The sequence below is a fragment of the Gobio gobio genome (genome assembly GCF_949357685.1).
Source record: "Gobio gobio genome assembly, chromosome: 10".
Lineage (NCBI taxonomy): Eukaryota > Metazoa > Chordata > Actinopteri > Cypriniformes > Gobionidae > Gobio > Gobio gobio.
The window spans coordinates 52,730,321-52,751,790 of record NC_137116.1 but is presented as its reverse complement, the minus strand read 5'-3'; the positions used below and the strand labels follow the sequence as shown (position 1 = coordinate 52,751,790).

Sequence of the window (21,470 nt, the reverse complement as noted above, 5' to 3'; positions counted from 1 at the left end):
CTATTTATTATTTGTCGTAAAGTGAAGGAATCACCTCAGAAAAATGAATTCTTCTGTCAGGCGCAGTTGAAGCCTCGGACAAACGCTGTCAAGATGAGATGGTGTAGCCAGGCTATGTCTGTGTCATTATTCCAACATCATGTTCATAACATGTTACGAAATAAAACGTTTAATAGCTCATAAAACTGAACTTTCCTCTCTTGTCAACATTAGCCTGGTGTGAGCGCTGTATATCACGTCACAGAAAGACGTGCACTCACAGTAATCGGATCAGGTCGTTTACATGGTGGAATCTTTCGTTTGATTGGTTCATGAAAAGGTTTATCCCACCCCTCTCAAACCGGTTACAATTTCATTCGGTTTGGCCATTTTTATTCCGATTGAGGTGTTTATATGGAGCATTTTCATTCGGATTGGACTTTTAAACTGATTACAGTGCTCCATGTAAACGCACCTTGTGTGCGCATGTCACAAAATGATTCTGACTGAAAGTCAGCACATGTAAACACCAGATCGGTTTAGATAACGTCTCATGTAAACAGTCCATCGAATATTTTAATCGGAATGATTTTAATCGGAATGACCAAAAAGTGCGCATGTAAACATGGCTACTGAAGACTGGAGTGATGATGCTGAAAATACTTGTCATATTTCATTGCTGTCATAATCTGAGTTTTGGGTCAAATAAATGCACTGAAATGTTCGATCTCCATCTGCTCTTGTAGACCAGTGCCGCCTACCTCCTGTTCTACCAGCGCCAAGACAAGATCCGCCAGCCCACCGTCCCTCCACCCGTCCCCTCCTCCACCCATCCGGAGAACCACATCACATCCCAGACCCACGAGGCGGCGGACGGAGCCTCTTCCTGTGTCAGCATGGAGACGGACTGATGATCTCTGCCTTTCCTTTGTCTTTTTCCCGCTCCACTTCTCTTTCTCACTCTTATCACTTCCAACTTTAATCTCTAATCTACAGAAACTTGAACCTTGGCCTCTGCTCCGACTCCGAGGCAGGGGCGACTCTCTCAGGCCGGTGCACAAGCATCACGGGGTGGGAATTTTGGGCTGTTTTTCTTAATGACGAACTCAAGGAAACGGGTTAAGCTGGTGGCGGCGGATTGGGAGATCTCTTGCCGATTTGTCTGCATCGCTTCAGCGATGATGGGAATTCGGAGAATGAGGTTTGCGCTGTTCGTCGTCACCAACTGTGTTCTTTCTTTTTTTCCCCTAAGCTTGCTTTTCTGAGCTAGCTAAGCTGCTGTCCACCATGGTGACGTTTGAACGGCCAACCGTGCGCTCGCTTGGCGTCAAGAATCAGGCCTCCTGTTTATTCCATCAGACGTTCAGCGAGGGCGCCATTAGAAGGGATAGTTGCGACGGTTTCTCATATCAGGGACATGGTCATGATCACTATGAGATCTTCTAGTAAAGTCCGGCCACTCACTCGTGACCTGTTTATTTTCGTAATTGCCGAAATAGAGATGGTTATAATTCTAGAGAGAGGCTTCTAAAGATCGTTTTTATTTTCCGTCTGTCTGGGAAAAGCCCCTCTGTTGCAGGACACAAACGGAGGCCTGGTTTCCAGCGAGAGTTTGCTTCTTCTTTTTTTTTTATCTTAAATGAAAGGAAAATACACAGCAAGATTTAAACATTACATTCTTTTTTGACTAATTGTGTTCAAATTTATAAAGAACTATTTGGAGCGATGAGAATATTTCAGCAAAGTGCTTTCTGGATAGAGCTCTTTACATGATGATTTTTAAGGCACCTCTGTACAGTATTTTTGTATTGTAATAAATGTTGTATTATCTTTGATCATTTGGATCAGATGCTGGGGATGGGGCGCTTCATTTTATTTTGGTAATTATAGATTGAATATATAATTGTATACACATCTTTTGATATGAATAAATGACGACTATAAAGTCGAGGTTAGATTCGACACATTTGGCTTCCACTTACATTGTTTTACCTCTGAATAAAAGGACGCGCAGATCCTTTGGCGATGGGAAATGCATTCATTTGGCTTGTCAACCTCTCAGCTGTTCACAGTGTTGTAATTCAGTTGGCCCACTGCGTAGAAAATGCTTTTTCATTTGCACTTCCCATTAAGATTATAATGTTCACTGTTCTGATCTTGGAATATATCACTGTATGTGACAGGAGCACTAAATACCTTCAGGACGTTCTCATATCTCATATAATATCACACGTGAATCTCACAAAACCTGTACAGAACAAAATCAAAGCAAACAAATATGAAATTATATTTTTATATAATCAATTTTTCATTTTTACATCATGGTAGCATTTGTTTACTCCTTTTAATGTATGCCTATTTAATTTAAAACATGTATTGCAGTAAATTGAAATTGACCTACATATGTTCTCGACTGGATTTGTGAGATTTTAAATTTGAGTTTCTCTAAATTGTTTTTAATTCCTCAAATTCATTTATTTCTCACCTATAGTCTTCCATTTTGTACAAAGTTTACTGAATGCAACAATCTATTTAAAGAGTTTTACTATTTTATAGGAATTAAAGGGATAGTTCACCCAAAAAGATTGTCGATAACCAGACCATTGACTTCCATAGGGACCCGTCAACTGTCTGGTTATCAACAATCTTTATAATATCATCTTTTGTGTTCAACAGAAGAAAGAAACTCATACAGGTTTGGATCAACTTGAGAGCGAGTAATGACAGAATTTTAACTTTTTTATGAACTGTCCCTTTAAATGGCTTAATTGTAGTATTTAATTCTAAAATAATTTGCTGGTACCAGACAAAACAGCTTCGAAAAGTCACATACTGCCTAATTTTTTAATTCAAATATTTATTAGAGCTGCAGTGGTTTCATTATTTTAGTGAAATCCGTGAGATGATCAGCTGTGTATGAACAATTGAAATGTTCAATTGGTTTGATTTCAGATTTAGTCTGTCAATGCAGCACAAATTTTCGCAATATTCTACAGTATGTTGCACCAAATTTCTAATTTATGATTTTTGCATTGTGGAGGCATTTTCTGTATAGAAATTAAAGTGGTCAAATAAAAGCTTATTTGAATTTGGAGTACATGTAGTGTTTTCTCCACTTACACATGATCATTTCAAACAAGTTTTTGTCTGAATGTGGAGTTGTGCGAATGTTAAACATTTGATTCACAGACATTAGACAAACCATCTTCCGGCCTCATTTCCTCTCATCTGATTCAATCAGAGACGAGCACAAATTGATTTCCTCCTCACCTTAGGGTTCCATATAATGTTTATTAAATTCCTCTAGCGCAGAGACAAAAATAGTATCCGTTTTTACATTCAATTTGCTGTTATAATGTCACTGAGACTGAAACAATGTCTTTTCAATAAGGAACTGTGTGATGATCAACCGCAAAAGAGTAAAACTAGACAACAAACATTTAATCAAAGATAAAAACCAAACTGACGTTTTAACTCCAATACATATATATATATACATATTTTCCAAGGCACCATTTCACACTTAAATAAGACCTAAAACATGAGAAATTCTGTATTAATTCCTTTGGCAAAAGTGTATATAATTTCGATACTCTGCCTGTATTAAATTAAATGTTCATGTGCAGTACTCAGTTCACAAAAAACTTCATTTTAAACATTGTAGATGCTTTGCAAGACATTCAAAACTAACTCAACACTCTCAGGATCCAAGTACCAACGTTATGAATAACAGCTGGGTGTAAAATGCAAAGTTTCATATCAAAAGGTGGTTTGCAATCAGGCAGACATCAGAAGACGGTTGTTTTTACTGTAGATCTTGGCTAAAGAGTCCTCTGAAGTTCAGATCCTGACACATGAGTTCCTCTTCAACGTTCTCCAGGGCCCATTTGTGCTCCACAATCTCTAAGGCTTCCCACTCGCTCTGAAACGACCATTAAGGAGAAGACATTTAGAGCAGTGGCGAGCTTTACACATCTGAGAAAAGCCATGCAGGTTACAACGGCATGAGGGTGAGTAAATCATTAACAAAGGATGGTTTTGTGTATGATATTTATTGTGTATTGGGACTGCATCGACTTAGACGAGGAATAGGAAAGGAATACGTTTCAGTAATTATGTGAGCTTCAAAACGGCAGAGTTTAAGGTTTCACAATTATATTAAGATGATGAGGTTATGAAATTAAAGCGAGCACATTTCCACATTGAGGCTGATGTTGCATACATCAATCCGTCCACTGGGGGCGTAGGCGGTGATTTCCCAAGAAAAATTAACTTTAACTAAATTTGTGCTAACCACAAATAGCTGCTGCTGGCCTTTTTTTTTAGAAAGTTTGAGCTTGTCCTGGAAAAATCATATTGCTCAGAAACACAAAATCACACAACAATAATGTTGTACTCACCTTAAATGCTTTATTAGGGTCAGGGGGCATCGCCATAGCAGCCCCGGTCATTTGATCCTGCATAATTCTCGACTGATCTGCAGCTAGAAATGAACAACTTTGTTTAAATATCTAAGATCTAAAGCTTATCAAGTGTCATGGCTAAGATTAAAATGTAAATAAACGTGTAAATATACACACACACACATTATACACCAATCAGGCATAACATTATGACAGGTGAAGTGAATAACACTGATGATCTCTTCATCACCTGTTAGTGGGTGGGATATATTAGGCAGCAAGTGAACATTTTGTCCCCAAAGTTGATGTGTTAGAAGCAGGAAAAATGGGCAAGCGTAAGGATTTGAGCGAGTTTGACAAGGGCCAAATTGTGATGGGTCAGAGCATCTCCAAAACTGCAGCTCTTGTGGGGTTTTCCCGGTCTGCAGTGGTCAGTCTCTATCAAAAGTGCTCCAAGGAAGGAACAGTGGAGAACCGGCCACAGGGTCATGAAGGAACAGTGGAGAACCGGCCACAGGGTCATGAAGGAACAGTGGAGAACCGGCCACAGGATCATGAAGGAACAGTGGAGAACCGGCCACAGGGTCATGAAGGAACAGTGGAGAACCGGCCACAGGGTCATGAAGGAACAATGGAGAACCGGCCACAGGGTCAAGGCTCATTGATGCACGTGGGGAGAGAAGGCTGGCCCGTGTGGTCCGATCAAACAGACGAGCTACTGGAGCTCAAACTGCTCAAGAAGTTAATGCTGGTTCTGATAGAAAGGTGTCAGAATACACAGAGCATCTCAGTTTGTTGCGTATGGGGCGGCACAGCCGCAGACCAGTCAGTCAGTCCACCGCCACAAAGCAAAAATAGTTCAGGAATGGTTTGAGGAGCATGAGTTTGAGGCGTTGACTTGGCCTCCAAATTCCCCAGATCTCAATCCAATCGAGCATCTGTGGGATGTGCCGAACAAACAAGTCCGATCCATGGAGGCCCCACCTCGCAACTTACAGGACTTAAAGGATCTGCTGCTAACATCTTGGTGCCATATACCACAGCACACCTTCAGGGGTCGAGTGGAGTCCATGCCTCGACGGGTCAGGGCTGTTTTGGCAGCAACACAATATTAGGAAGGTGTCATAGTGTTATGCCTGATCGGTGTGTGTATTAAATTGCTTTTATTGTTTTAAATTAATATGTAATATAATACAATAAGGTTGATGTCATAAGAAAAAACAACCAACCATTGTCTTGTCCAAGGATGAGGGTGTACATGCTTCTGAGCCCAAACACATTGAGAAAATACCATGAAGCTGAACTGACCCTATAAGAGCGAGACATTCTGATTTTATGCATAGTTTTCAGCTTCTGTCAACGAATTAAAAACATCAGGTCAATACTGTACCAGGAGGCGTCCAGAGAGAGCAGCTCGATCCCTCTCTGTAACATGGGCTTGAATCTCAGAGTCAGAGGAAACGGAACTTTAGCTGGAGGGAAATAAGCGGCACAGCATTAAAACAACATTAAGGCTGAATTTATTTGATCAAAATAATTTTTGCCACTATACATTTTTTTTAAAAAGTCATCTCTCTCTGCCTTTTAGAAAATAGTTATGTTTTAAAGGGGTGATGAATTGAGAAATCAACTTTCCTTTGAGCTTTTGATATATTAAAGTTCATTGTGATATAAGAATATCCTGTATGTTTCGGAGCTGAAAACGTCCTTGTTAGTCAAAGAAAAGCTTTTATAGACACCAGGCCCAGAAAACGAGAGAATATGTCGACCATTGACGTCATAGGATGCAAAAGCTCCGCCTCAAGCCCCGCCCACCGACTCGTGGAGCTAAACGGGTCGTGCTACAGAGCAATAAACATGCCGGTTCCAGTTCACGTGTGTAAGATATTGCGCGTTTGTTTGCTTCATTTCACCACAGAATCGATTGTAAACAAGATACAGATCGAGACTGGATTTGCAGACATATTGAGATGAAAACACAAAGCTGTGCTTCTATATTGGATCCGACAGGAACGGTGCAACACACTAATGTGAGTAAAACATGTTTTTTATATGTGTTAGTATTGCATTGTTACAGATCATTTCATATCTATTGATTACATACCTTAGCACGCGCTCACAGGCTGGACAAGCTGTTATTGGTTCATTCGTGATCAGACTCGGACTTGTAACGCCAGGGCAAAGTGTGTGTGTAAGGTTTGTGGTTATATTCACATCGGGCCGGCCAAGTAATACAAAAATAACATTCCAATCAGCCCTGTGAGCGTTTCCCCATACGATTCCCACATGTACTGAGAGGAGCTGAAGCTCATTAAATATGCAAATATTATCCAATCCTAGCCGTGGGCGTTTACTTCCATGTCTTCAGTGCGGCACGCCCATCAAAACAGAGCGTTTTTCAGAGGGCATCAAAACCAAGGCAGAAAATAGCCTATTACTTATTCATTATGATGTTTCTGAATGTAAAAACCACGCAAACGTCATAAGTTGACCTCAGACAACAGTATACATTTTTTTTTTAGATGCCAGTTCATGACACCTTTAAGACGTTGCGAAAAAGCAAACTGTAGCCACTTTAAGACCAAACAAAAGCCTCCACCAACCTCTTGCAGCAGCAGTGAACTGAATGGGCACATATGCAGTAATCCTACTATGGTTAGCGCCCACTTACCTAAGTCTGGCTTTCAGAAAATGAGTTATGAATGTACTGGCCAAACGTTACATCACCCAATTAAAATTCATGAGCCGGCTGTTAAGGTTTAGAATGTCTCCCTTCACATTTCAGATCCTTCCTACAGCCCTGAATTCCATCACATTTACAAACGATTGTTTTAGGAACAAGATTCTTGCAAGTATCAAAAGCTCATACTTGTGACAAAACCAGAAAAGGCCCAGTTGATCCATCCTCCTATCAGAATCATTGGCAGCACATTGGTCAGATTCCCTTTCATCATGTCCATCAACATGCTGGGGTCTGCGAGCGAAGAAGGGACAGGTTTTCAGACATAATGATGAAGCATAGTAGGTCGTTTCAAGTCTAGGATGTCAAAGTAATCTCTTACCGGTCATGGGGTTTTTGGGGATCACTTTTCTTTTGACCATCTTGAAGAATCCAGTCTCCGGGTTGTTGAAATAGTCTTTTCGCATGGCAAATGACTGGAACGGGACAGCATTGTTGATCAGAGACACATTAAATAAATAAATAAATAAATAAAGGCCTGGGGCCAGTTGCATAAACTTAGCCATTATGTTTAGACTGTGTCTTAAGAACTAATTTGACACACTAGCAATTAGTCAAGAGGTAATCGGTCTTACTTTTCCGATTCAAATTAGACCAATCTAACTTTTTATGTAACTGACTTAAAAAAGTTAAGAACAGTCTTGAAGAAAAAAATAGACGACTAACTTTTAAGACTAGTCTAAGTAGTTAATGCAACCGGCCCCTGGTTTCACAGACAGGGCTTAAATTAAGCCAGGATTAGGACATTTAAGTAGGTTAGAACATTATTGGTGTGCATCTTGAGACAAAACAATGGCACTGGCATATTTTAAAATGCCCCTATTATGGTTTTTCGAATATTCCCTTTCATGCAGTGTATAATATCGCTGTTTGTGAAAGTAAACATTCTGCAAAGTCGAAAGTGCACGACAAAGTGTTAAAGATTCTCCCCAATAGTAAGAATTGACTCTGTCTGAACCAACTATACGATTCGTTTGCATTTCGAATCCCAGTTCTACGTCACTAGAAAACACATTCACGTAATGTCCGCCTATGTTGTACAGTACGTCGTCCGCTGTGAACAACTTGACCCGCCTTCAAACATGTCATTTTACTGACATGTAAAGCGCGTTCAACGCGGGATTCGCAACACACTTTCTCTTGAAAGATGGCTCAGTACCCAGTTTATTCGGACTAGCTGCTCCTCCGAATCACAACCTGTAAGTATGAATAATTATTGACGTATATATTTTCTACCAGGTGTTCAAAATACGTAGTTTTGTGTTTTATATTGTGTAAGTTGCCGGATAACTTGCGTTATTACCGTCTTACTGAAATAGTTCTAAGCAGCTGTGCGTCACTATTACCTAAAACTGCCTATTAATGCACATTATATGTCGTTCTTACTACTTTGAGTAAAGATAAAGGATGGAGCAACCGAGCAAGATTTGTTTTACAAACGTTTGTTACATCTAGAGTTTAGATTCTCTGCCCGAGCCCGAACTTGACCGGGTCCTTGGATCAAGTATTTGTGTTTTTTAATCATTACTTTATTCGCCTAATTGGGTGGGCAGAAAGCTATGCCATACTCCGAAATATATATATATATATATATATATATATATATATATATATATATATATATATATATATATATATATATACAGACGTGCTCAAATTTGTTGGTACCCCTCCACAAAAAACGAAGAATGCACAATTTTCTCTGAAATAACTTGAAACTGACAAAAGTAATTGGCATCCACCATTGTTTATTCCATATTTAATAGAAATCAGACTTTGCTTTTGATTTTTTATTCAACATAATATTGTAAATAATAAAACAAATGAAAATGGCATGGACAAAAATGATGGGACCGCTAACCTAATATTTTGTTGCACAACCTTTAGAGGCAATCACTGCAATCAAACGTTTTCTTTAGCTCTCAATGAGACTTCTGCACCTGTTAACAGGTAGTTTGGCCCACTCTTCCTGAGCAAACTGCTCCAGCTGTCTCAGGTTGGATGGGTGCCTTCTCCAGACTGCAAGTTTCAGTTCTTTCCACAGATGTTCGATAGGATTCAGATCAGGACTCATAGAAGGCCACTTCAGAATAGTCCAATATTTTGTTCTCATCCATTCTTCGGTGCTTTTAGCTGTGTGTTTTGGGTCATTATCTTGTTGGAGGACCCATGACCTGCGACTGAGACACAGCTTTCTGACACTGGGCAGTACGTTTCGCTACAGAATGCCTTGATAGTCTTGAGATTTCATTGTGCCCTGCACAGATTCAAGGCACCCTGTGCCAGGTGCAGCAAAGCAGCCCCAAAACATAACCGAGCCTCCTCCATGTTTCACTGTAGGTATGGTGTTCTTTTCTTTGAAAGCTTCATTTTTTCGTCTGTGTACATAGAGCTGATGTGACTTGCCAAAAAGCTCCAGTTTTGACTCATCTGTCCAAAGGACATTCTCCCAGAAGGATTGTGGCTTGTCAATATGCATTTTAGCAAATTCCAGTCTGGCTTTTTTATGTTTTTCTGTCAAAAGTGGAGTCCTCCTGGGTCTTCTTCCATGGAGCCCACTTTCGCTCAAAAAGCGACGGATGGTGCGATCAGAAACTGACGTACCTTCACCTTGGAGTTCAGCTTGTATCTCTTTGGAAGTTATCCTTGGTTCTTTTTCTACCATTCGCACTATCCTTCTGTTCAATCTGGGGTCGATTTTCCTCTTGCGGCCGCGCCCAGGGAGGTTGGCTACAGTTCCATGGACCTTAAACTTCTTAATAATATTTGCAACTGTTGTCACAGGAACATCAAGCTGCTTGGAGATGGTCTTGTAGCCTTTACCTTTACCATGCTTGTCTATTATTTTCTTTCTGAGCTCCTCAGACAACTGTCTCCTTTGCTTTCTCTGGTCCATGTTCAGTGTGGTGCACACAATGATACCAAACAGCATAGTGACTACTTTTCTCCATTTAAATAGGCTGAATGACTGATTACAAGATTGGAGACATGTGTGATACTAATTAAAGAAACTATTTAGTTTAAAATATCACTATAATCCAATTCTTTATTATCTTTTCTAATGGGTACCAACAAATGTGTCCAGGCCATTTCAGAATATCTTTGTAGAATAAGCAATAATTCATCTGTTTTCACAGCTTCTTTGCTTTATTCTATGACATACCAAAGGCATGCAAGTATACATGATAAAATAGCTTTTAATTTCATCACTTTTCAGGAGGAATGAAGCATTATTTCAATGAGCTGTAAGGGTACCAACAAATTTGAGCACGTCTGTGTATATATATATATATATATATATATATATATATATATATATATATATATATATATATATATATATATATATATATATATATATATATATTTTTTTTTTAGCAAAGTAAGAACTAATACTACAACTAAGAAACAAATGTGTACAACGTTGCACAAGTCAGGATTAGTCTAAAGATGTGTGTTAAACTCGCAGCACACACAGTGATGAAGCAGAACAGAACCGCTGAGACCAGTCATGAGCTGCTCGCGTGAACACAGTGCATTGCTTAGCTAGCCTATTTCTTTTCGTTTCGAATTGTTTCGTTTAAAAGTGGACATTTCAAGCTTTCTATACAAATATAACTCATGTCTGTGAGGCAGAAGCTGCTGAGTTTGGTTTTATTTATGAGACGCGCTCCAGTTCAAGAGCAATGAAAGTGATCGCTCCGGTCACTATATTGTCTGCTATAGTCTATTTGCTTCTTATTTATTAAATCCAGGCAATTGGCTGATGAAACATTGATTAAAATTAAGATACAATTTATACAAAACGAAATTTACTTTAAAGAAAAGTTTTCTACAAAACAAAACTTAATATCAAACAAAATATAATAACCACCAAACTCATTTCCGACCCACTCGCATCTTTGCACTTTTCATAATCAGATTATTTAAAAATAACATTATAATATTTAAACATAAATATGAAACAAAATACATTGTTTAATGGCTACAACAGGTATAGTATAGGCTACAGTACAGATAAATGTCATGTGAGCGGGATTTGAGCGAGTGTTGTTTTACCGGTGAGGGTTCATGAGTGGAGCGCTGGCATAGAGCGGATTATTGATCTGAGCGTCACACCGCTCCGCTTCACTCATTACAGGCTCGTTCTCGTCAAAACGCACACGTATTAAAAAATGGTCGGGTTTAAATTGGGCTCGGCCTCATAATTACAGTTAATGTGTCGTGCACAGGCTCGGGTAGGGTCGGGCTTGACATCAGTCATTCACATTAGTGCTCGGCTAACGTATGTGCTGTTATTGATACAGTTCCCGCATGTGCACTGCAATAAATTATACACATGGGTTTGTTGATGGACAATACACTTGTTAATGCTGATGGTGAGGAATTACAGATGCAACATCTCATAATGTACCTCAAAATGTGTATCATATCACTGAGAAACGTCCTGCTCGAGCGAGTCGTGCTTGCGATGGAGGTTCGGGTTGAATAACTAGTTCTTCTAATGTTTCATCATCGGACTCGGATTGATATGGTAAAATCGATGCCATCGTTACTGTCGTTACAGTGTGTACAATCACTGAGCTTTAGTAAGCGGAGCCGAAGTTTATGGTAATGGCCATTTATTTATATGCGCGCTGTACGCAGTAGACCAATCACAACAGACTGGGTCATATGACCAATCAGAGCAGAGTGTACCAAACATACAATATGCTTCAAATGATTACTCTGACATGTAAATATGCACTACATTAATGTCAAGACAAGACGACCTAGCTGTTTTGGGAAAAAAACTAATAAAATCAAACCTGCCACAGCATTAGTTCTCCCCGCCACCATGTTTAAAGTTCATGACACGCCCATCTCTGGAATTAGGGTATCAAAATGAATTACTTCCCAGTGGTAAACATGACATCAGAGGGTATTCATGTGCAATTTTTACATAGGAAACTCATATTTACGATAATTCCGATAGCACGTGAAGGCAGCATTAGAGAGACGGATTCATCCATCGAGTCGTTTGAGAATCATTGAAAAATGTGGTGATGTGCAATGTATATTATGAGAAAATGAAAGAGGTTTGTTCTCGCGCATCAAGCATGCTCGGTTGAGCTTCGGTTTCAGTGGCTTCGGTTGAATGTTTATATGTGAACATGGGCATCAGCCGAAAGTCGCTTTGGATAAAAGCGTCTGCCAAAAGCATAAATGTAAATGTAAAAAATTTTAAAATTGTAAGCTGAGCTTAACATGATGGTGGCGATACTGAGCATCAACAACTACATATACATCAGTACTTGGACAGTACAGGACAAGACCCACCCACTTTTTACGATCAATGATATTGGACCCACTCACTTTAATCATCTCTGATTCAGCAGCACATGTCTGTTTACCTACCCCCTAACCGATAAGCACTTATTATTAAACACGTTAGACACTTTATTTCCACTTTTCTAATATTTTCTTCATTTTTATTGAAAATAAATGCCTTTCCGATCTGATATGTGATGGGAAAAGGGAAAAGGGAGTAGAGTGAGTTTGGCAAAAGGCAGATTCGAACCTCGGGTCGATTTGCGTCAAAACTTGATGCCATGCGTCTTACCCCTACACTATTGCCGCTCTCAATGATAATGATTTCCTTAATTTTGTCTTGCCCAACCAGACGTTTAGCAAACAAGGCGGTATATTTGTACTTGATGTAAATGGCATCTACTCCAGTAAAACATTTTCTGAGAGAAGGCCCATCCATATTTTTTTTGGCTTCCGATGCTCATGTATGTGAATAAAAGAATAAAATGAAATCTGTTTATCATATAAAGCGATTGAGTCTCTTCAGAAAATTTGGACTAAACCACCCGATTCATAATTAGTTTTACAATCTCTTTATTAACTTTTTGAAGTGTCAAAGTCACAGAAATCTCTCAGATTTCATCAAAAAGATCTTGTGTTCTGAAGATGAACGAAGTCTTACGGGTTTGGAACGACACGAGGGAGAGTAAAAGAGGACAGAAGGGAAGTTTTAAAAGCTGATTCCATGCAAATATGCTGGAAACTGTTATTCATAAGTAATTAATACCTGTTTGGGAATATATTTTCCATTTTCTCTTAAAATGCGGCTGCGCAGCAACACCTGGCTGTGGATTAAAACAACAAATGAATTAAATTCTTAAACACCTCTTGTTATAAGGCAAGGCAAGTTTATTTATATAGCACATTTCATACACAATGGTAGTTCAAAGTGCTTTACATAGAAAATGAATTAAAATAGTGATAACATATGCATAAGAAATAAAAATACCATGTATAAGAAATAAAGACAAGGATAATTAAAACCGTTGTCAGGAGAATTAAAAAGAATAAAATGATGATAAATAGATCCCTAACTGCCTGATTCTCTAAATGTCTGAGATGGAAGAGATGGAGCAGGTTCGCAATGTCTTCTGGACCTTTCAAGACCTTTGAGGGCTTCCCCTTTCTTGAGTCTGCTACCGTTTTCCCTATGCCTTTAGCATGTAACGATGCTATCAGCGACTTCTTATACCATTAACCCTTAGTATAAATATGCCTCATTCTTCAAAAGCTTAATGAAGCGAAGCACACTGCTCTCCTTTTCCAATCCCCTTATCCCACTCATAAAAGTAAAGTTAGGAGGGGCTGTTTCCTTGAGGACTGTTGTACTCCAGCTGTCTTCTAGCCGCGTTTCATGTAGAAGCATAAAATCTAGGTTGTTTGTGGTTATTAAGTCATTGACTAGAAATGATTTACTAACTTAACAGTATAAATTTTTCCCCCCACAGTAACCTTAGTTTGACATGTAACAGGCGGCAGATTAGATGGGTTTGCCATTCGGCCTGAGAAGACTGAGAAGTCTTAATAGACTATAAGATTAGAGTAGATTAAAAAAATGATCAAGACAAACTTTATGTTGGCTTGAGAAAGCCTATCTTTAAAAATCTTGACGTTTAGGAGAATTGAATAAGTTTGAAGGTTTTAAGTACTAAAAAGTTTGATTACTGTTTGATAAATGCATGTGTTCACAACATACATTTACAATAAGTGTGTGAAAACTGCAACAGTTTCAATGAGATTACAAAACACACTTCCCTCAAGATGTTTCCCGCAGCTTTAGGAAGTTATTAAACTATTAAAGAGAACTTCTCTATGATTTAATATGTTTGCAGGAAATGAAACTGTATATTTCATAATGGGGAGGAATTAAAAAGTCCTGATGATCAGGTTTGGGCGAAATTCAGAATTTAGGAAAGGTCTCTTTTTTAATTCAGATGGATTTTGGATGATTAATTATAGGGGTAACACTTTACAATAAGGTTCATTAGTTAACATTAGTTAACTACATTAGTTAACATCAGAGGCGGACAGTACTTAAGTATTTTTTACTTTCCAAGTAATTAAATTTTTCAAGTATATGTACTTTATCAGTGTTCTTCTTTGGAAAACTTTTACTTCACATCCTTCTAAAACATAATGTTGTACTTTTTACTGCACTATGTTTCATAATGAATATCATGTAATACTTAATTACATTAAAAATATAGTATTGTATACTTTTACTCAAGTAAAAGTAATTAAAATTTTACTTGAGTACAAGTAAGAAATTACTATATTTTTAATGTAATTAAGTATTCAAGGTAAAAAACAACAACTTTTATTTGGGAAATGTAGTACAATAAAAAAGTATGACACTATACATTATGCTTTGGAATGTAATGAATTAAAAGTAGGGCTGTCAAAAGATTAATCGCGATTAATCGCATCCAAAATAACAGTTTTTGTTTACATAATATATGTGTGTGTACTCTGTTAATTATTATTTATATATAAATACACACACAAGCATGTATATATTTAAGAAAAAAATATTTTTAAATATAAAACATTTATATTTATATATATTATAGATTATATAAATGTATATACAGTATATACATGCAAATATTTCTTAAATATATACATGAATGTGTGTGTATTTATATATAAATAATAATTAACAGAGTACACACACATATATAATGTAAACACAAACTTTTATTTTGGATGCGATTAATCGCGATTAATCTTTTGACAGCCCTAATTAAAAGTTTTCCAAAGAAAAACACTGATAATATATTTACTTGAAAAATGTACTGCAGTAGAAAGTAAAAATACTTAAGTACTGTCCGCCTCTGGTTAACACGAACTATTAATGAACTGCACTTATAAAGCATTTATTTATATGTTAATGTTAATTTTGACATTTACTAATGCATTATTCAAAGCTTGTTAACATTAGTTAATGCACTGTGAACTAACATGAACCGCTGTATTTTTATTAACTAACGTTAACAAAGATTAACTAATGCTGAACAGATGTGTTGTTCATGGCTAGTTCATGTTAACTAATACAACCTTATTGTAAAGTGTTACCATTATAGGCTACATGTTTATTCCCTGATAGGCAGAATACTCAGCAATAAAAACTTCTTTTAACTTTGACAATTTAACTTTATAAAGATAAATATACTGACATTATAATGCACATGCACTACTACAACATTATTACTATCCATTTGTGTTAAATGTTCTATATGTTGTGAGTTTGATAGCATGTTTATGGCTAAACATATAGTTCTCTCACCTATCAGACACCTGTTGCAGATCCACTTTCTTCTCACTATGAATCAGTTGAGTGATATAATGCCGCAGAACTCCGACGAAGAAAGTGATGAAGACTATGGGTAAAACAACCCACAGGCGAATACTGGAGTCTAACAGCAGCTCTGGACCTGCCATTCCTATACTGACTACTACAAAACTACCCTGAACTCAAAACACTGCCACTTTTTAAGTGTATTATAATGACTGAAGTGAAAGCACGGTGAAAATTCAAACTATGTTAAAACTATTGCACTTTTATACGATAGAAACGGCACATTGCTGCATGAACAGCTGCTTTTTGCCCTTCGAACTAGCAGCAATGTGCGATTCGTGAACGAGTCGAATCTTGAACATGTTGATTCGACTCACAAACGATTCCGTGCGCTTCTCGAGTCATTGAACCGAGTCTCCTTTAAACGTGACAGTTTTATTAGAACATAGAGATGGTTTTGATAAAAAAAAGTGCACATTCTGTATGTTTACATTGTAAGTTCACATTCACATTCGCGCGGGGATGTCAAAGATAACATAATGAGATAAAAACGCGTTCTTTCAAATGAACTGTTTCCAAGAACCGATTCGCAGAAGTGAGTCGTACGTCTCATCACTACTTTAAACTATTTACATATGCGTTTTATTATTTGGTTATTTTATATCACTAGCAGATAGATAAAACATGTCATATATATAATAAATTATTGGTATATTTTAAAGAAGAAACAGAAAAAAGTTAGCTAACGCAATTTCCGGTTTCGAGGACGTTTCCGTGTATCTTGTAAACAAGTGTAGAGCCACGTGACAGACAGAAGGACGATTTAGCTTCACACTAAACTAAATAATCTGTCATCTGTACGCTTTTAATCGTTGCATCAGCCCCGATGTTGGATGTAGAGTAATAATAGAAACGTTTATTGCTGTTAAAGGAAGTATCTCTGTATTGTAGTCGATCTGCAACCATCTTTTTGGTCATATCATGACTTCTGGGACGCCAGATATTAATGAAAAAGTCTTGCAGTATGAGACATTTATCAGTGAGGTGTTGAGACAAGACTTGCAGTAAGTATTATCACTTGATATTTATAGCTTTGGTGAAACACATTCGCGTATTGCACGTACAAAAGCTGCCATAGTATTACCATGATTTCTACATGCAACGTTACCATGGTAATCCCATGATTTCTACATGCACCATGGTAATCCCATAATTTCTAAATGTACCATGGTAATCCCATTATATTCTTTGTAATACCACCGAGTACCATTTAAATACCTATAGTGCTTAATAATGTATATTATTATCAACTATTGTAGTATTATATTTATCTATTTATATTAAAATGTCAGCGTTTTGTAAAGCTTATCTACTGCTATTTCGATTCTGACAGGAAGGTGTTGGAGCAAAGAGATGCTGTATATGAGAAAATATCACAATACCTTCAGCTGAAGAACACAATACAAACCATTCAGGTAGTTTGATCACTAAACCATGTCATGCACTTATGTGTTTACATATATATATATATTAATATTAGTGCTGTCAAACGATTAATCGTGATTAATCACATACTAAATAAAAGTTAGTGTTTACATAATGACCTGGAGCACAAAACCAGTCACATGGCGCACGGGTATTTGTGGCAATAGCCAACAATACATTGTATGGGTCAAAATGATCAATTTTTCTTTAATGCCAAAAATCATTAGGATATTAAGATCATGTTCCATTAAGATATTTTGTAAATTTCCTACCGTAAATATATCAAAAATGTATTATTAGTAGTAATATGCGTTGGGAAGGACAACTTTAAAGGCGATTTTCTCAATATTTCTCAAACCACATATCAATGGAAATATTATTTATTCAGTCAATATAAAAAAGAAAAAATGCCCTGTATGACTGTTTTTGTGGTCCGGGGTCACGTGTGTGTGTACTGTGTAAAATTATTATGTGTATGTATATATATATATATATATTATGCCCACATGCATGTATATATTTAAGAAAAATGTGTTATATTTGTATATAAAATATTTATATATAATTTAAATTATATAAATATATATACAGTATATACATGCAAATATTTCTTAATATTTTCTTGTTTTATTGCTCTTGTTCTTTATTGTGTGAATATAGTATGTTGTTTCGCTGTATTTTATTCATCTTTAGGAAACTGACAGCAAAGAACTCATAACAGATCAAAACCTTGGCTGCAATTAGTAATATGTGTTGCTAGGATTTAATTTGGACAACTTTAAAGGCGATTTTCTCAATATTTAGATTTTTTTTTGCATCCTCAAATTCCAGATTTTTAAATAGTTGCATCTCCTATCCTAACAAACCACATATCAATGGAAAGATTATATATTCAGTCAATTTAAAAAATAAAAAATTACCTGTATGACTGGTTTTATGGTCCAGGGTCAGGTGTGTGTACTGTGTATAATTATTATGTGTGTATATATATATATATTTTTTTTATGTGTTATATTTATATATAAAATATTTATATACATTTAAATTATATAAATATATATATACAGAAATATATACATGCAAATATTTCTTAAATATATACATGTGTGTGTGTGTATTCAAATATACATAATAATTATACTATTTTATTTATTTATTTTGGATGCGATTAATCGTTTGACAGCCCTAATATATATATATATTGCACGTTTCTCTCTCTCTCTCTCTCTCTCTCTCTCTCTCTCTATATATATATATATATATATATATATATATATTGCACGTTTCTCTCTCTCTCTCTCTCTATATATATATATATATATATACTCCCTGTTTTCGTTTCTGTTACTCCCTTTTTCTGTCGTTTTCTTGCTCTCGTTCTGTATTGTGTGAATATAATATGTTGTTTCGCTGTGTTTTATTCATCTTTAGGAAACTGACAGCAAAGAACTCAAAACAGATGTTGACCTTGGCTGCAATTTCTATGTGCAGGCTCATGTGTAAGTATTGCAAGTCTGACGTCTGTGTACCGTGCCTCAATCTAACATTTTGAAGGGCAAACTCATAAACGATTCATTTCTTTTTAGACCTGATGCATCAAAAATATATGTGGCCGTTGGTTATGGATTCTTTGTCGAACTCACCCATGCAGAGGCTTTGAAGTTCATAGAAAAGAAGACGAATCAGCTAACCGAGTAAGAGAACCTTTATGTTTGACTTTTGATCATTTGGAAATGTAATAATGTTTATCGTTATTATAATTCTGTAGGTATACTGAGGTCCTTACCAAAGATGCAGCAAAGATCAAGGCCAACATCCGCATGGTTCTGGAGGTACAAATGATTCTGCTTTATTACATTTTTTTTTCTCCTTTAAGAATTTGTGACGAGTGAAATATAATCTGTTTTGACAGGGATTGAGGGAACTGCAAGGTCTGAAGGATCTTCCAGAGAACAGGAGGGAGGTGCTTTAGTACATGAATCAATCACAGCACAGTGTATTATTTTTGCACATATGACTGTAATGTTTGTTTCAAACAATGTGAACATTATGGCAATCAAGTTGCCCTTTTAACAGGTTATACTGTTGTTTTGGAAAATTTTGCTGAATAAATTGTAACATTTTCAGTACAACTGTCAGTGTTATTGTGATCATTTTAGATTGATATCACTGTTTGTATATGTAATACACTAAAACTAATATGAGATGATCTATACAAATAGATGAGTCTTCCCTTGTTTAGGTATGTCAAGCTATTTATTATTAAAATTTGTATTATTGGAAATGAAGAATGTTTATGTTCAACAGGACTTTTTACAGAAAAAAGACCAATGGAGTCTAGTCTACCGGTAATTTTAGCATTATACCATGCTGCCATTCCATGTATACTTTATATAAAATTAAATCATGTTAATGTGAGTATGATTCTGGAATAAGAGCTCAAAATCAATGTACTGTAATGTAAAATACAAGTGGTATTTATTTGGTTGGTTGTATCTACAAATAATAAGAGGATAATCTATGTATATATATATTTTCAAGAATTACATTGAAATTAATTGAACTTCTATTTCAGCTGTTGTGATTGATGAAGACAGTGGCTAATGTTAAGTTTCTGCAGCATCCGTGTGACGGCTACCCTGTCACACTAGTAACAGTTGCCATGGAAACTGGATGTTGAATTGTGGCAGCACTGTAAGATTTGCTTCCTGAAATAGATAATTTTTCTTTGTACAAAGACTCACTGCCGCATTTGGGCACAATGACACACAATACAGTCATTATAATGTGACAATATCAGCACCGGCTATGGAATTACAGATTTATATATTATTCAGGATTTTAGAGGGACCTTTATTGTACATCTGATTTCCATTGCGTCCGTCTCTGAGGATCATTAATGCTTCCTATATTCAGGGGCGCTGTTAGCGATTTTGGGCCCTATGAAAGAATATGATGTCCCCTACCGCACTAATAGCTTTCCAAAATCTTTGTCTACAATTTAATAATACTGACCAATTAAGCTCCACTCACTCAACCCAGAATGCCCCAATTGGCTGATGAAACATTGATTAAAATACAAATTATACAAAACGATTTTTTTTTTAAAGAAAGGCTTTCTACAAAACAAAACTTAATGAAGTGGTCACAATCATGTCTGACCCACTCCATGTCTCCTGGCATTGCGCATCTTATGATGGGTCCTTTCTCACTCTCACTTTTCATAATCAGCATAGATTGACAACATGGATAGACATACAAAATAACATTATAATTGTGGCGAGGTGGGCGAGGGACATGGGAGGAGCGAGCAGGACCTGGTCTCGAGTCCTCATGAGGGAGCCCGGAGACATCAGTGGAGGACGAGAGAGGGCCAGGCCTGGAACTTTATGTTGTGTTTTGTTTATGTTTGTTTTGCATGTAGGCGGCAATCATCCGTGAGGAATTATTGTCATTTTGTGTTTATTATTTGATTAAAAAGTTGTTAAACGTTCGCCGGTTCCCGCCTCCTTCTTCCCACACGAACAAACTTTACTACAATAATATTTAAACATAAATATAAAACTAAATACCTTTTCTTAACGGCTACAGCGAGTATAGTAGCCTCCAGTACAGAGAAATGTCATGTCATGGGATTTGAGCAAATGTCATTTTACCCGTGAGCGTGAGTGGTTCGTGTAGTGGAGCGTTTTGCTGGATTTTGCCGGAAATAAGCCGTAAATTTGATATTTTTTGCAACTCTTTGGTAGATTGTACATTTATCATTTCTATTACATTACTACTAGTACTGTTACTTCCAGTGATGCCAGTAATGCGTTACTTAGTACTTAGTTACTCTGACTACTTTTTCCAGTAACAAGTAATCTAACGCATTACTATTTCCAAACCAGTAATCAGATTAAAGTAATTTATCCAAATCACTGTGAGTTACTATTTTTGTCATTTTCCTTAGTAAAAATATATATTTTTGCTGTCTTTATTACATTTTTTTATTAAAACAATAATTTTTTATTTCAACTTAAAATGTCAGGAGATACATTTTTGAACATTACTGTTAAAAATGCACTTCCAATAAAGTGGGTGTTGGCAAAAATGGTTGTCATTTTTATGTTGAGGCGGCAGGAGTGTTGTCAGCAACAGCTGAATGTAACTAATAAAGTAACTTGTAATCTAATTTAGTTACTTTTAAAACTAAGTAATCTGTAAAGTAACTAAG

General features: G+C 36.6%; 3 protein-coding genes across 3 annotated transcripts in view; 2 read left to right on the top strand and 1 right to left on the bottom strand.

Moving 5' to 3' along the window:
• The window catches only part of usp11 (ubiquitin specific peptidase 11), a 36,598-nt gene extending 33,302 nt beyond the window's left edge, over positions 1 to 3,296 (top strand). The window contains exon 21 of the mRNA XM_079827991.1: positions 726 to 3,296. Coding sequence (XP_079684117.1) covers positions 726 to 890 — 165 coding nt within the window. The 3' untranslated portion in view covers positions 891 to 3,296. The remainder of the gene's footprint in view (positions 1 to 725) is intronic.
• LOC307133164 (ER membrane protein complex subunit 3) lies at positions 3,236 to 16,114 on the bottom strand. Its single transcript, XM_079828005.1, has 8 exons — positions 15,758 to 16,114; positions 13,199 to 13,256; positions 7,445 to 7,538; positions 7,252 to 7,356; positions 5,773 to 5,854; positions 5,612 to 5,691; positions 4,380 to 4,462; positions 3,236 to 3,901 (listed from the first exon to the last, which is right to left on the bottom strand). Exons 1-8 carry the CDS (start codon positions 15,910 to 15,912, stop codon positions 3,785 to 3,787), a joined length of 774 nt encoding a protein of 257 aa, XP_079684131.1. The 5' UTR covers positions 15,913 to 16,114; the 3' UTR covers positions 3,236 to 3,784.
• Positions 16,115 to 16,540: 426 nt separating this feature from the next.
• On the top strand, positions 16,541 to 20,747 carry uxt (ubiquitously-expressed, prefoldin-like chaperone). Its single transcript, XM_079827067.1, has 6 exons — positions 16,541 to 16,833; positions 17,163 to 17,244; positions 18,686 to 18,753; positions 18,841 to 18,948; positions 19,023 to 19,086; positions 19,167 to 20,747. The coding sequence occupies exons 1-6, from the start codon at positions 16,751 to 16,753 to the stop codon at positions 19,224 to 19,226; spliced, it is 465 nt and encodes a 154-aa protein (XP_079683193.1). The 5' UTR covers positions 16,541 to 16,750; the 3' UTR covers positions 19,227 to 20,747.
• The last annotated feature ends 723 nt before the right edge of the window (positions 20,748 to 21,470 follow it).